This window comes from Vulpes lagopus, chromosome 10 (genome assembly GCF_018345385.1).
Source record: "Vulpes lagopus strain Blue_001 chromosome 10, ASM1834538v1, whole genome shotgun sequence".
Lineage (NCBI taxonomy): Eukaryota > Metazoa > Chordata > Mammalia > Carnivora > Canidae > Vulpes > Vulpes lagopus.
In genome coordinates this window covers 57,963,731-57,977,739 of record NC_054833.1, presented here as the reverse complement: position 1 = coordinate 57,977,739, position 14,009 = coordinate 57,963,731, and the positions used below count along the sequence as shown (strand labels likewise).

The following is a 14,009-nucleotide window of genomic DNA, read 5'->3' as shown; positions in this document are numbered from 1 at the left end:
GGAAGGGGGCGACGGGCTGAGGGCCGAGCTCAGAGCGCCCAGCGTCCGCCCTGGCGCAGGTGGACGAGGAGCAGCGACAGCGGCGGGCAGAGCGGCCGGCCCAGCGGCGGAAGTGCGTCCCTGGGGCCGTTCTAGGCCGCCTGGAGGACCCGGCTAGTCGGTGATCCGGGGGTTACGCGGGCGCCACCGGGCGCGCGGGGACGGACGTCCCGGGAGCCGACGCCGCGGGAGGTCGGCGGGGCGGGCACCAGGGGCGGCGGCGGGGCGGGCCCCGGGGCGCAGGCGGGGCGGGCGGGGGGGCGCAGGCGGGCCGCCCACCTGTTCCTCCGCGGAGGCCGCCGCGCGCGGATTGGCCGAGCGCACCGGAAGTGGAAGCAGGGCCGCCGCCGCCTGTGGGACAGAGAGCTCGGCGGCGGGGAGCGCGGCGCTGGGAACGCGGGGAGCGAGTGGCGGCGGTGAGACCTCCCCCGGGGCGGCGCGGCGGGGCGGGGCGGGGCTCCGGGGCTGCTGCGGCCCGCGGGCCGGGCGGTCGCGCCGAGCCCCGCTGTGACCTTGGACTGGCTGCCCCCCCACCCCCTCCTCCATTTCCCCACCTGCTCAGGGAGGCGGGCCCCGCAGGGTCCCCCGGGACCCCCAGCCCCGAGTGGGCGGCGGGGACGCCAGGGCGGGCAGTGGCGCCCCAGCTCGGCACCCCGGGCTCCTGGGAGGGGTCGGGGGGGGGGTGTCACGGACGTAGCCGGCTCTGAGCGCGGAGGGAATGGAGCCGTCGTGGCGGCGGGACCGCCGTGGGGACGGGGGGCACTGGAAACGACAGGTCCTCGGGATCGGGAGGAGGGAGCTCCGGTCTGCAGACGGTGAGGGGCATCTGCGGTGTCCGGGCACCGTGCTGGGCTCCTCGGACCCGAACACGGATGCATGTGCAGTGATTCCTCACTGGCCCCCCAGGCTTGTTATGTAGATGGATTCACGTAGGCGGTGTGTAAGAGTGCCCCGACTGTGGCAGCCCCCCCCCCGCCCCCCAGCAGCAAGGTGAAGGGAGCTCCATCCTTGCTCCAGGGGCCGAAGAAGGCTGTGTGGGAACAGGCTGCCCAGACAGGGACCATACACTGCAGCGGCTGCTCCTAGGTGAGAGACCTCAGGGGCACACACAGGAGAGGATTGTGTGCCTGAAGTGCTAGCCGTGGGCGGGAGTATCCCAGCAAGTGGATATAAACTGTTCCCAAAGGGGAGGGTGCTGCAGTAACCTCCCTGGGGACCGCGGGGAGCCCGGGAAAGGGCCTGACCAGGGGGGCATCCTGAGCCACCTGCACGAGTTTGTATTCTGTAGGCCTTGGGAACCTGTGATTGAGAAGCCACATGGCACAAGTCAGGGCAGTACAGTTGAAAGGAGCATGAGAGGGATGCCTGGGTGGCTCATTGGTTGAGCGTCTACCTTTGGCTCAGGGCATGACCCTGGGGTCCTGGGATGGAATCCTGCATCGGGCTCCCCACAGGGAGCCTGCTTCTCCCTCTATGTCTCTGCCTCTCTGTCTGTGTCTCTCATGAATAAATAAAAAAATTAAAAAAAATAAAATAAAAGAGGAGCATGAGAGTGCCTGCTTCCTGCACGTGTGAGTGCAGATGATGGGTAGGAGGGGATCCTGGTACCAGATACTGAATATTTGGTGGGACCTGGCCTTTCAGACATTACTGGGAAGTCTGTCAGCTTTAAGATGCTTTTGTCTGCAAGTAACATGATGCAACTCAGCCTGGCTTTGTGCATGTGTGCAAGCTCTCATCATTGGAAGTCAGGTGGTGAAGTGCTGTCAGGACAAACGTGGTGGCTCCACTGTGCCTCGGTTTTTAGCTCTCTCTGCCTCATCCAAGCTGGGGGAGGAACGGCAGCAGCAGCAGTTCCAGGCAACGACATCTCCAAGTCTTTTCTTGTGCTGCTTTCAGGATGGTTGGCTTTATTCCCAGAGGCTCCCAGCAAACCTGCTTAGAATATCATTGACCCACATGAAGGCATATCCATTCCCGAGGCAGTCCCTGCTGTTGTGAACAGTTGCTTGCGAGGGATTTGGTCGCTCTGGGTCCTGGAACACTTAGAGGAGGTCTCATCTGCAGAGCGTGCAAGGCCACTGCCCACTTCTTTGGTCAGATGCACCACAAAATAATTGGAGAAGCTTTGTATCCTGTATCTACTTGTCAGTCAACTTCCAAAGTGTTTCATCATAAATCTGAGTAGTTGCAAAGGATGTTTTGCATGTATTATAAGCTTTAGCATTTCGACATTAAACCTCATGCGGCGTTCTGGGATCCCTGCCCAAGCTTTCGTGTGCTCGCCACATTCTCTGCCCTCTCTGTAACCTGTCTAGTCTCGTTAGTGCCCCACACTTCCCTCCCTGCCCAAACTCCATCTGCGTCCGTCCTGCTCACCCATCTCAAGTGTGTCTCCACTGATGTCCTCAGGTCACTCCCTCATTCTTCCACCACCTGTGTCCCCAGATTCCCAGCTGCTCTGGGGCTGGAGAGAGTCGGGAAAGCATGCTGACGGGCTCCTCCTCCTCACAGTGACCCTCTGGGGCATGCTTGTCTCACAGGAAGGTTGTGAGGGCCTCACAAGGTAGTGCCCAGCACGCAGTAAGCGCTCCTCCCGTACCCCACGTCAGAATGCCAGTGTGCTCTCTCTTTCTTCTCTTCTTCCTTGTCCATGTGCCCCATGGAAGCCAGAAGGTTCCTTCTGTTCCCTTTCTCTTTACCCCGGTGCTTCTTGGCCTCTGAGGCCTTGCTTCCCTCATCCTCTGCCCTGAGCGGTGGGGCATGGCATGTGGAGTAGTGCAAAAACAACAACTATAACGTCTGTGGGCATGGGGCCTGCGGTTGCCTTTCCCTCCACCATCTGGCCTGCCTAACTGTGGCCTCGTGGCCCCATGGCCTGCAGCTTTCCCTTCCAGGCTCCTTCACCTGGTTCTCGTCCTTCTTTACGGGAGGGAGAGCTGCCTCCCATGCAGGCCCTCCGTTGTTTTACTACCGTGTATCATTCTGGGCTGGAAAAACCTCTGGCGTGTGGCCCCAGCTAGACTCTGTTGAGGAAGGAAGTGATTCTTGGGCCTTTTGTCCCTCCAGTCCCAGCCTTCACATTCAACAGTATTGTTAGATCTAACCATACTGTCAGCTAATGGATTAATAGTTCTTTGCTACAGATCACATCAGGGTTTTTGGCAGATAAGCTCAAAGGATTGGGTGAGGTTGCTGTCTCAAGAGACTGCTGTAAACTCTGATTTAGACACTTGAGGGCAAGCTCAGGTCCAGTCACGGCAACTACAGTCTGAGAAGCGTAAGGGAAGTGTGGTTTTTAACTCCGAGAAGATGATCTGGTCTGTTGTATTATATGTACTCTGAGTTCAGGGGAGGGTGTGCCCTCCAGAGGGAGGGCAGGAGCCTGTATCTACAATCCTGCTGCCTCACACGTATGTGGTCCCGGCAGGCCAGCCCTTGGGTCGAGCTGAGCGCCCTGGACTGAATGTGGGGCGGTGGTGCCAGTGGCTTCCGAACCTGCCGGGGCATTATGACCACCCGGGGCACTTGTTCAGGACACAGCGCCCTGGGCCCCACACCCAGGGATTCTGGGAGGCCTGAGGTGGGACCTGGGATTTAGCAGTTTCAGTACATTTCCCAATGGATTCTTGGGCATCCAGCCTCGTTCTGGGCTAAGAATTCTTAAAATTTAACAGTCATTTCATTAAAAAACAAAAAACAAAACAAAACAAAAAACCGTCTTTCTGCTCTGATTGCAAGCCTATGACACATCGTGTTCTCAGGGTTTATGTGGCTTCCCATGTAGATTTTCATCTGGGCAGTGTGGTCCTTTCAGTTTTAGTTCTTGTTAATGAATTGGTGGGCATCTGGTGTATGCATCAGCACTTTGTGGGTGGGGTGCTCTCGGGGGTGCATTGAAAAAAACATCTGGGTTTGCAAAGCTGAAGATCCTGTTGTGAACTGTGGTGACCCCAGAGTGGTCTGCATGTTACCTCCAGACTGAGGACCAGGAGGGGTCACCCTCCCACTCAGGTGGGCGCTTCTGTCTTCTCACTCTCTCCAGAAACAGCCAATTCCAGGTTTAGGGGAGTGAAGTAAGAAACAAAGACAGGAAACGATGGATGAAAATTTGAATTCAGGCTGTGAGTAGGGGAGTATTTCCCCCGGGAGCATGAGGTCTGATGAGTAGCTGCACCTCTGGGAAAATCTACCCAGTGGATGTTGGCTTTGATTCACTTGTGAGGAGATGCCAGGAAGGAATAAAGCAGTATCATTCAACAGGTGACATTATTATTGTGTCACTGGCAGGATGCCTGGCGGAAGAGCGGTTGGAGGGTGTCACATTCAGTTGGGGGAGACTTTCTGCATTTGAATTTTGAACTAGGTCTCGAAGTTGGGGGTGGACATATGCTGACTTCTGCGTTGTGTGTCCTCTCGTGCCGTGGGCAGGTGATTTTCTACGTGGTGGGGACAGATGTGGGTTCTGTGAATTATGACTTTGTGAGGCACTGGATAATGGAAGGCAGTGACTATGGGAGAGATGGGGAGGAGGGGGTCGGGGGGGGTGGGGAGTAGACACAGAATGAATAGTACCAGCTGTGGATCTGGATCTAGATCGGGGCTGAGTATCAGGGAGACGTTTTTTGTAGGATGGCACTTCCTGGCTCCTGTGGCACCAGGAGTGAAGAACAGAGGTAAAGCCCCTGCAGTGGATCCTTGTGTGTAGCTACATACTCGCCTGTCATTTGCAAAAGAATCAACAAAAAGGAGAAATCCAGCTTCTGGGTACCTGCCCTGAGTCTGTGGGAAAGCCAGGGCACCTGCTGTGTGGGGTGGGGAGTTGAAGATTACAGGTCATTTTCGGGGGAGCACCAGAGCTTCCAGGATGTCGGGGTTCCTCTAGGAGATCAGGTTCCTTCCAAGTGTCGAGAGGGCGACTGGTGAGGCTGGTGGTGCTGCTGACCACCATCCTCTGGGTGGCCAGAGGTTGGCAGAGGTCACCCCAAATCACTGCTCTCCCCTTCCCTCCAAACCTGGTTCTCCACTCACCCCATGCCCCCTTGTAGGATCATGTTCAGGCTTTGACCTTTCATCCAGATTCTGAGAGAAGTAGCGAATTTGTTCATCAGTCTGCCGCCACCTGGCTGTGCTTCCTGGGCCATGGAGCCTGTTCTCATGGGTCACCCGGGGCCACCTGATTGTCCCGGTAGACATTTTCCAGGTGGCCCTTCGTAATTCTGTCTGCCGTGGCCCTGGTAACGGCTGGGATGGGGTGCCTGGTTCTTTCCTACTTCCCTGACCATCCCTTCTCTCATTGGTGGGCTTCTCTTCCTCCATCCCCCTCCTTTGTACTAGGATCCAGACAGGAAACTGCTCACTCAAAATGGGATGATTGAGGAAGGTCTGTTTGCAGAGGAGTCAATTGTAGATGACCTGGGTGTGGGCGAGGTGTTGAGGAACCCGGGGCCGATGACACTGGAGGGGTCGCCAGCTCGGGCCTGAAGAGACCGGAGAGGTGGGAGAGGCTGCTGGGCCCCAGGCCCTGAGACAATCAAGGGGTAGGACAGACTCCCCGAGCAGAGTAATGACCTTTGGTAGAGGTATGCCACCAGCCTAGGGTGGCCTCACCCTACTTCTGGTCTTCCGCTGCTGGGGCTCACCACCACTGGAGTGCAGCTGGAAGCCCGAGGGCCGGGTGCTGTCTGCCGCGGTTAGCGTTCTGGGGCCCAGAGTGGGGTGGAGAAAGGTGGGAAGACCTGGAGGGAACGGAGGAAGATAAGAGGAGGTCTCATCCACGTTAACTTTGGCTTCCTATGTGTCTGTCCTTGGCCTCCGGCACTTGTCATGCAGAGCCCTGACCAGTGTAAGTTTCAGACCATTAGGGCTGGTTCCCTGATACTCTGTGTAGGTATCTTGAAACTTCTCTCATGTGACAGAGTTCATGGGTCCTCTTCTCTCAGCTAGCTGCACCAGCATCCCTAGCCCCTGGCACTGCTGGCACCTGATAGCCTGTCTTCTTATCTCCAGGGAGATTAGGGTAGCGTCGTGACCCCTCCTCTGTCTTCCTTACCTTGTATCCCATGCGGTCACCTCCAGCCCCGTCTCACAGAATCTGACCTCCGAACTCTTTCTCCAGCTGTCTTCTATGCATCCCCTCTGCTGTTGGCGCCCTGGTTAGAGCTCATGCCCCTTGCCCCGTGCCTGCCTCCGCTGCCTTGCTGACCTCCTGGGTCCTGGCCTGCTGCTTACTGGGTAGTTCCACGAAGTGGCCATTAGTGCGCCTGTGCCTGACCGTGGGCTGTGTCACTCCCTGGCTTCAAAACCATTCCACGACTCTGCATTGTCTTGGGGATAAATAGGCCCATGGCTGCCCATTCCCGCTTGAGAATCACCTTCCACAGTAATCCCTTTACTGGCAGAGGAATTGTACTCCTCAGATTGGCTGTGGACTCCCTGGACAGAGGCCAGGCTCATTGTCCTAGTGCTGGGACCTCACTTCTGTGACAGGGATCACTGCACCCTGGGCCAGGGTACTAATTAGGAATCGGTTTGGCTTCATAAAAACAAGACAAAAAACCGCAACGGCTTAAGCAAGGCAAAAGCATATTTCTCTCACATTAAAAAAAAAAAAGGCCAGGGCAGCCTGGGTGGCTCAGCGGTTTAGCGCCACCTTCAGCCCAGGGCCTGATCCTGGAGACCCAGGATCAAGTCCCACGTCAGGCTCCCTGCATGGAGCCTGCTCGCATGGACCTTCTCCTCCCTCTGCCTGTGTCTCTGCCTGTCTCTCTCTCTCTCTCATAAATAAATAAAAATCTTAAAAAAAAAAAAAAAAAGGTCCAGAGGTGCCTGGGTGGTTCAGTTGATGAAGTATCTGACTTCGGCTCAGGCCGGTAACCTGGGGTCCTGGGATTGAGTCCCGCATTGAGCTCCCTCCAGGGAGCCTGCTTCTCCCTCTGCTTGTGTCTCTGCTTTTCTCTCTCTGTGTCTCTCATGAATAAATAAATATAAATTCTTAAAAAAAAAGGGGTGTGTGTCCAGAGGCAGGCATTCCAGGATCAGGATGGCAGCTCTGTGGAGTCATCAGGGTCCTTCCAGCTCTGGCCCCATCATAGGGTCTGGAGTGTCCTGTGTGCTCACAGTCCAAGGTGGCACCCTGCCCATCACCTGTCGCCCAGGGCACAGTATGGAAAAGAGTGAAGCAAGGCATCTCCTCGCCCCTGAGGAGACTTCCCAGAAGTCCCACGCTCTTTCATCTGCACTTTACCATCTCATGTGGCCAAAGCCAGCCACAGAGAAGGCTGAGGAATGTATTTCTCTAGCTAGGCTCCTTGTTACACTAAATAAATTCATTATTCTGTTGCTAATGAGGTGTCGAAGAAAGGACATCGGTGACAACTAAAAGACTTTTTGCACAGCCTTTCAGAATTTTAGAAAAAGTGTAGGCTTTGGGATCCAAAAAGGATGAAGAAAATTCTGTAGAGATCGTTTATAAAACCAGTTTGTAAAAAATAAGTCCTGTTGCCACATAATAACAGGTTAGAAAACGTAAGAAAAGTCACCAAGAGGAAAGGCATACAGAGACATGACAGGCGTGAAAACACCAGGATACGTTTGGACGTTTCACAAGGTGATGCTGGGACTGACTTGGAGAAAGGTGAGCGCAGACCGGAAGTACTGAGACAGCAAGAGCTAGCCCCACATAGGACGTTTCAAGGGGTTGGTCCTGGGGAAGGAGGAGGCAGGTCAGCGGCACTGAAGGGAGCCTGGAAAGTGACCAGTCTTGGGGCTTCTCACGGGGCGGGGGCAGCCCTTCCATCTGTGGGGGGTAGAGCGGACCCGGGGCACCCTGAGGCCGGCACTGTGTCACCCACACAGAGGGGAGCCCAGAGGCCTGACATGTGGTTCTGCTTGGGCTCCACTGTGGGGACCTTTGGACGGTCGGACCTGTGGATACAGCGCCCTGGCCCATAGCCTGGTGAGCGCCCCGGGGCTGTGCGCAGTAGGGGTTCCTCGCTCTACCCCGGGTACTGCTCTGCTTGTCGTGTTGCCTCTTCTCTGGGCCTGTCCTGGCCGTGCACACCCTGTTCATGCTTTCTACCACCCCAGGCCCTCTGCCAGCTCATCACCCGTATTCTGCAACTTTCACCAGTGTCTCTCCCCATCCGTATCCCATCTCCCTCCTTAAGTCTCTTCCTCTGGGGAGGCCTAGGGGGCTCAGTGGTTGAGCATCTGCTTTCAGCTCAGGTCGTGATCCTGGGGTCCTGGGATTGAGTCCCACATCAGGCTCCCCAAAAGGAGCCTGCTTCTCCCTCTGCCTGTGTCTATGCCACTCTGTGTATCTCCCATGAATAAATAAATAAAATCTTTTTAAAAAAGTCTCTTCCTCCGATGATCCTGTCACCCTTCTTGGACGGGGTTTGCCTTTTGTCTGGCGTGCCCGCCATCACCCCAGGTCCCTTCTTTGGCAGCATCCTGTCATCTCACCAGACCCTGGGACCGCTTGGGCAGGCAACTGATGGGCACCTGCCCTCTAGAGTACCCTAGCTCTATTCTGGTCACGTGCCATGTAGCCACTTCACACGCTGCCCTCTGTCATTTCAGATTGTGACATGGGGACCGAGAGCACGGAGGTAATCCCCAAGGAAGAAGTTTCTGAGGAACCCGAGCCACGTGCGACAGGATTGGAGACACTTCCCTGGGTGGTTTGCCAGGGACAGGAGTTCGAAGTGGCCTGTGCAGAAGATACGGTGGATAGGCACTCGAGAAGGTCCACTGACAGGAGCACGGGGCAGTTGTCCCCTCGGGGTAGGGGCCTTGCACCAGGGCCCATTGTCTTTCAGAGGCCCCCCCCAGGCGAGAAGTACGGGGAGTGTGGGGAGCGGGAGCGCACCTGTAGCCTTGGGGCACCCCTGCTCACGCCTCAGGCCAACCCCCCAGCTGAGGCTGTCCCTGCCTTTGCCACCTCCCACCATAACCCCATGGAGAATGTGGAGTCTCCCCGTACGCAGAGAGCTCCTGTGGGGGAGAAGCCTCACAGGTGCAAAGAGTGTGGCAAGGCCTTCAACCAGAACTCGCATCTGATTCAGCACCTGAGGGTTCACAGCGGAGAGAAGCCCTTCGAGTGCAAAGAGTGTGGAAAGACGTTTGGGACCAACTCCAGCCTGCGACGGCACCTGAGGATTCACGCGGGGGAGAAGCCCTTTGCCTGTAGCGAGTGTGGCAAGGCCTTCATCCAGAGCTCGCACCTCATCCACCATCACAGGATCCACACGGGGGAGAGGCCATACAAGTGCGAGGAGTGTGGCAAGGCCTTCAGCCAGAACTCAGCGCTTATCCTGCACCAGAGGATCCACACGGGCGAGAAGCCCTATGAGTGCAACGAGTGCGGAAAGACCTTCCGGGTGAGCTCGCAGCTCATCCAGCACCAGCGCATCCACACGGAGGAGAGGTACCATGAGTGCACTGAGTGTGGCAAAGCCTTCAAGCACAGCTCGGGCCTCATCAGGCACCAGAAGATCCACACTGGGGAGAAGCCCTATCTGTGTAACGAGTGCGGGAAGGGCTTCGGGCAGAGCTCCGAGCTCATCCGGCACCAGAGGATTCACACTGGGGACAAACCCTACGAGTGCAATGAGTGTGGCAAGACTTTCGGCCAGAATTCCGAGATCATTAGGCACATTCGCATTCACACTGGCGAGAAACCCTACGTGTGTAAGGAGTGTGGGAAGGCCTTCCGGGGCAACTCGGAGCTCCTGAGGCATGAGCGGATCCATACCGGGGAGAAACCCTACGAGTGCTTCGAGTGTGGAAAGGCGTTTAGGCGGACCTCACACCTCACCGTCCACCAGAGGATCCACACTGGAGAGAAGCCCCACCAGTGCAGCGAATGTGCGAGAACCTTCTGGGACAGCTCGGAGCTGCTGCTCCACCAGAAGATCCATGTTGGGGAGAAGCCTTATGAATGTACTGACTGTGAGAAGACATTCGGCCAGCACTCCCAGCTGCTCCTCCACCAGCGAATCCACACGGGCGAGAAGCCGTACGAGTGTCAGCAGTGCCGGAAGACATTCAGCCGCAGCTCCCACCTGCTCCGGCACCAGAGTGTCCACTGCGCAGAGTGATGGCAGCCGGCGAGGGGCTCCGTGCGGACTTGCTGTGCCCGTAGCTTGCACATCCCATGTGTGGACAGACCCCCTTCTCCCCGGTGTAATGCAGTGGCTGGAAAGGATGGACGCTTTTAGGAGCTGTTGGTGAAGTTTCGATACCGGGTTAAATTGTAAAAGCTGTTTCAGGCCTTAATATTCCTTCTGTACCCCTTGGCGCTCCCTGCCTGCTGCCCCCCTGGGTGGATCCCGTCGCTCTGGGGTCAGTAGCCACCTTGTAGCCCAGATCGTCACTTTCCAGGAAACGTGCAGGCACATGATCCCAACGCCACCCAAGGGTGGCACAGCAGATGCGTGAATGTGTGCCCCTGCGGTGTTAGGTTGAGGTGGAGACGACGCCCCCTGTTCCCTAACTGTGTGGCCCTGGGATCCATCGATGGGCTCCTCCTAGCTTCATAGTCCTGCAGACGTGCTCCCGGTTTCCTTAGATGATGGTGGTGTTGCTGAAGAGCGGGAAGTCCCGGGGATACCCCGTCCTGCCAGACCGCCTCGTTCTGCAGAGGGTGCAGGATGGAGGAGACAGACAGGCCCTGGCCAGGACTCTGCGGGGCCTCAGAGCCCCGAGGGGCTGGTGGGTGAGGGGAGCGGGGGAGCCGTGATGCTGCTCTCTCCGGGGTCTCCGTGCTGGGCCGGCTTGCCCATGGGCTCAGGCTGCGCCACCCAGAGCCTCCACCTGGCTTGCCCACAGCCCAGGGGTCCTCGTCGTCTCTACCATGTGTTCCGTGTTCTCCCACAAGCTGCTGCTTCTCCGAGGAAACATCCTGGGGTCTCCATGTGCCCACGTGTCTGAGGTGCCAAGTGGTGGCTGGCACCTGGGGGCCCCTGCCTGCTCTTACCATGAAGGAAGGGGTTTTGGACTCCATGAGCTGCGGGGTTGAGGCAACCCCGTGGGCCTGGACTGCCAGGCGCACCTGGAGCACTCTGCTCTCAGCCCCTTTCTGACCAGTCACCAGTGCCTCGCGTTCCCTGAGTGTGTGCTAGGTGCCGGCATGCGGCCATGCAGTCTCCGTGTCGGGTTTCACAGCCTTGCCGAGGAGCATAAGCTGCTTAAGGGGGGTACTGTTTATGTACCATAAAGTCCACCTGTTTGACGTGCCCAGCTGATTGATTTTTGACTGACAGAGGTGTGCCAATAGGGTGGTGGTGGTGACCGCGTGGGCGAGGTGGGGCAGTGGGGTGACGATGTGGGTGGGGCGGGGAGGTAGGGGTGACCGGGTGGGTGGGGTGCCTGTTGGTGCACATACAGCTGGTAGGGCCTGCAGCCTGCCCCAGCCCCGTGCTGGGTCCCAACAGGCAGATTCGCTGCTGCCCCACCTGTACCCTGCACACAGCTTTTATTTTTACTACGTGGATTTGACTATAATAGATTCATATAACGGCCTCTGAAATGTAACCTCTCATGGCCAAACCTGTTCAGCAGGTTTATTCTGAAGCCCGCTGTGCTCCCCCGGGTTCAGAGCCTGGGCCTGAGCGGAGTGCCGTCGTGTGGACACCTGGCGGTAGGCCTCATCCTTCCATCTGTGCTCTGGTCTGGCACTCAGGCCCCTGGTGGGGTGATTCTCAACCCCCTGTTCCCCCACGCCCATACGGTGATGACACGTGCAGGGCGTGCTTTTGCTTGTTGCTGACCTTGAAGCTCACCTGCCCGACTGTGCCTCTGCAACACAAAACCTGGGTGTCACCCGTCCCTCTGACTTGCAGTCCCGTGTTCACATGCGTGATATCCACATGCACCCTTGGTGCTCTGGTGGACGACAGTCTCTCTACTGGACACACAGTTCACACCCCCTGTGACCACGTCCCCTGCCCCTCCCCCGCCTTGCACCCACTCTTCTCAAGGGGACTTGGAGCTTTCCTTCCGTGACCCCCCTCCATCTCTGGCTGTCAGAATCTGCCTGTCACCGTGAGCACTAGTCACATGTTTGTGTAAGCAGAATTCCATCAAGGAAAAGAATTATGGATTCCCGTAGGTCTAGAGCTACAAAAACCAGACCTCACACTCTCAAGGGCCTCCCTCAAGACTCTGAGAAAGCCCTCGGGAACTTTGGTAGCTCTGTCTGTGCACGTTTTCCTCATCCCAGTTTTCCTGGTGCATTAACACGTCCGGTTTTGTTTTGTTTTTTCCAACCCCCTTATTGCTGAGATTTTAGGGCTAGTGTTTACTGTCATTACTCCTCAGATTCATCATGTGCTTCCCCAAGGCAGGTTCCTAAGCTTGTTAGGTGAGGGATCCCCGAGACTCAGGAAGGCTCTGCCTAGAAAAATATGCACGTGACCTTGGGGAACTCATAGGCCACCTGAACCCTGTCCTCAGAACCACCTCCCTGCCCCCCCCCCCCCCCCCCCCCCGTGGTCCTCTCCCTCACTTCTCAAAGCAAACTTTGACCTTGGAAAGACACTAACCTGGTAAGCAGCAATAACCACTCCCTTGTGGCGTGCCTCGACATTTGGGGTGAATCTCTGTCGGAGCCATCTGCCTGGGCATGCACCCAAGAGCCTCCGGGAAGGAGGAGCCCCGGGAGAGCCCGGGGATGCACAGAGCCCTGCCACTTGCTGAGCGCTGTGACGTGTTAGCACCTGTGCACAGACCCTGGGGGCCCCAAGAGGGCCCAGGACAGAGGGAGCAGGTCTGAGCCCCAGAAGGCTGGTGGGAACTGAGCATCTGATGGTGGGCGGTGCCCCCAAAGGCTCCCAGAGCTCCGAGAGAGGAGGAGGGCTGGGGGCGGTAACCCATGGGCAGGTGAAGCCTCTCCATGAGCCCCAGACCTGGCTTAGGCCCTCCCCACTCTCTCCCACATCCTCGTCTCCAGCCCCAGGATTGCTCAGAGGACTCTGCAGCCACTCCAGCCTCCCCTGTGTCAGCAGCGGCGCGGCTGGAACACTCATGTGTCCTTGTTTGTAAATCGCTTTGCAGGCAGCGTGGACCCAACTCCTATGGCGTCTGGCACCCACCATGTCTCCAGATAGCCACCTGCTTGCGGCCACTGCCTTGCCTCCGGACCACAAGGTAGGAGCCCCACCACACAAGGCCCTAGCCCGTGGTGTGGGGGTCCTGGACCTGTGGGGAAGGAGAGGTCAGGGGGCTGGCCACAGCCAGCCAGAGGCTCAGGAGTCTGCCTTCCACATCCAGGATAGGCTGCTTTCCACCACTCCACAGGCACTCCCAGCTGCCATCCTGGCCGGTTCGGACAGCTGCTGAATACTTCGCTGTCGAATTCTAACTTAGTTATGGTGAGAATGGATGGACTCCGGTGGGGAAGGCGACGCCCTCCGAGGCTGTGGGGTAGGAGGGCTGGCCTGGTGACTTGACTGTTTGAGGCCTTTTGCACAGAAGGAGGTTGGTTATGCCTCAGAGTGGGGAGAGTCTGGGACAGCTCCTGGGCAGAAACCCCACAAATCACCAAGTAGGGAGCAGAGCACTGCTACACCCTTGACCTGCTGGCTTTAAACTGTGGGGCAAGGGTGCAGAGGAAGGGGCTTTGGGCCGAGTGGAACTATAATCCACATCCCAGTCCACTGACTCCCATGTTGGGGAGCCTCGGGGGGGGCAGTGCATGTGACCTTGGAGGTCTTCAGCGGGGCCCAGAGACTCTGCATCATAGAGATGTTCATGCCGGGCAGCAACCCTCCCAATGTGATGATTCCACCTTGGGGTGGGACTCCCACGTTGAGGCTCCACAGACACCTGGCGCCAGAGGGGCCTCACCCCCTCCAGCATCACAGCATCCACCATGCGCAAGGCACTCTCATTGTGACCTAAAGCCTTCCTCTGCCCTCCTCATCGGGGTCAAGAGACCGCAGACACCCTTTGTGGCACCTGCTTGT

At 57.5% G+C, this 14,009-nt stretch overlaps 1 protein-coding gene across 1 annotated transcript; it reads left to right on the top strand.

Moving 5' to 3' along the window:
- The first annotated feature begins 251 nt into the window (after nucleotides 1–251).
- Nucleotides 252–11,280, top strand: ZFP3 (ZFP3 zinc finger protein). Its single transcript, XM_041771480.1, has 2 exons — nucleotides 252–455; nucleotides 8,623–11,280. Exon 2 carries the CDS (start codon nucleotides 8,631–8,633, stop codon nucleotides 10,140–10,142), a length of 1,512 nt encoding a protein of 503 aa, XP_041627414.1. The 5' UTR covers nucleotides 252–455; nucleotides 8,623–8,630; the 3' UTR covers nucleotides 10,143–11,280.
- The last annotated feature ends 2,729 nt before the right edge of the window (nucleotides 11,281–14,009 follow it).

Excerpts from the sequence above, each read along its gene's own strand:
- ZFP3 (XM_041771480.1), top strand. The coding sequence starts at position 8,631 with ATGGGGACCGAGAGCACGGAGGTAATCCCCAAGGAAGAAGTTTCTGAG.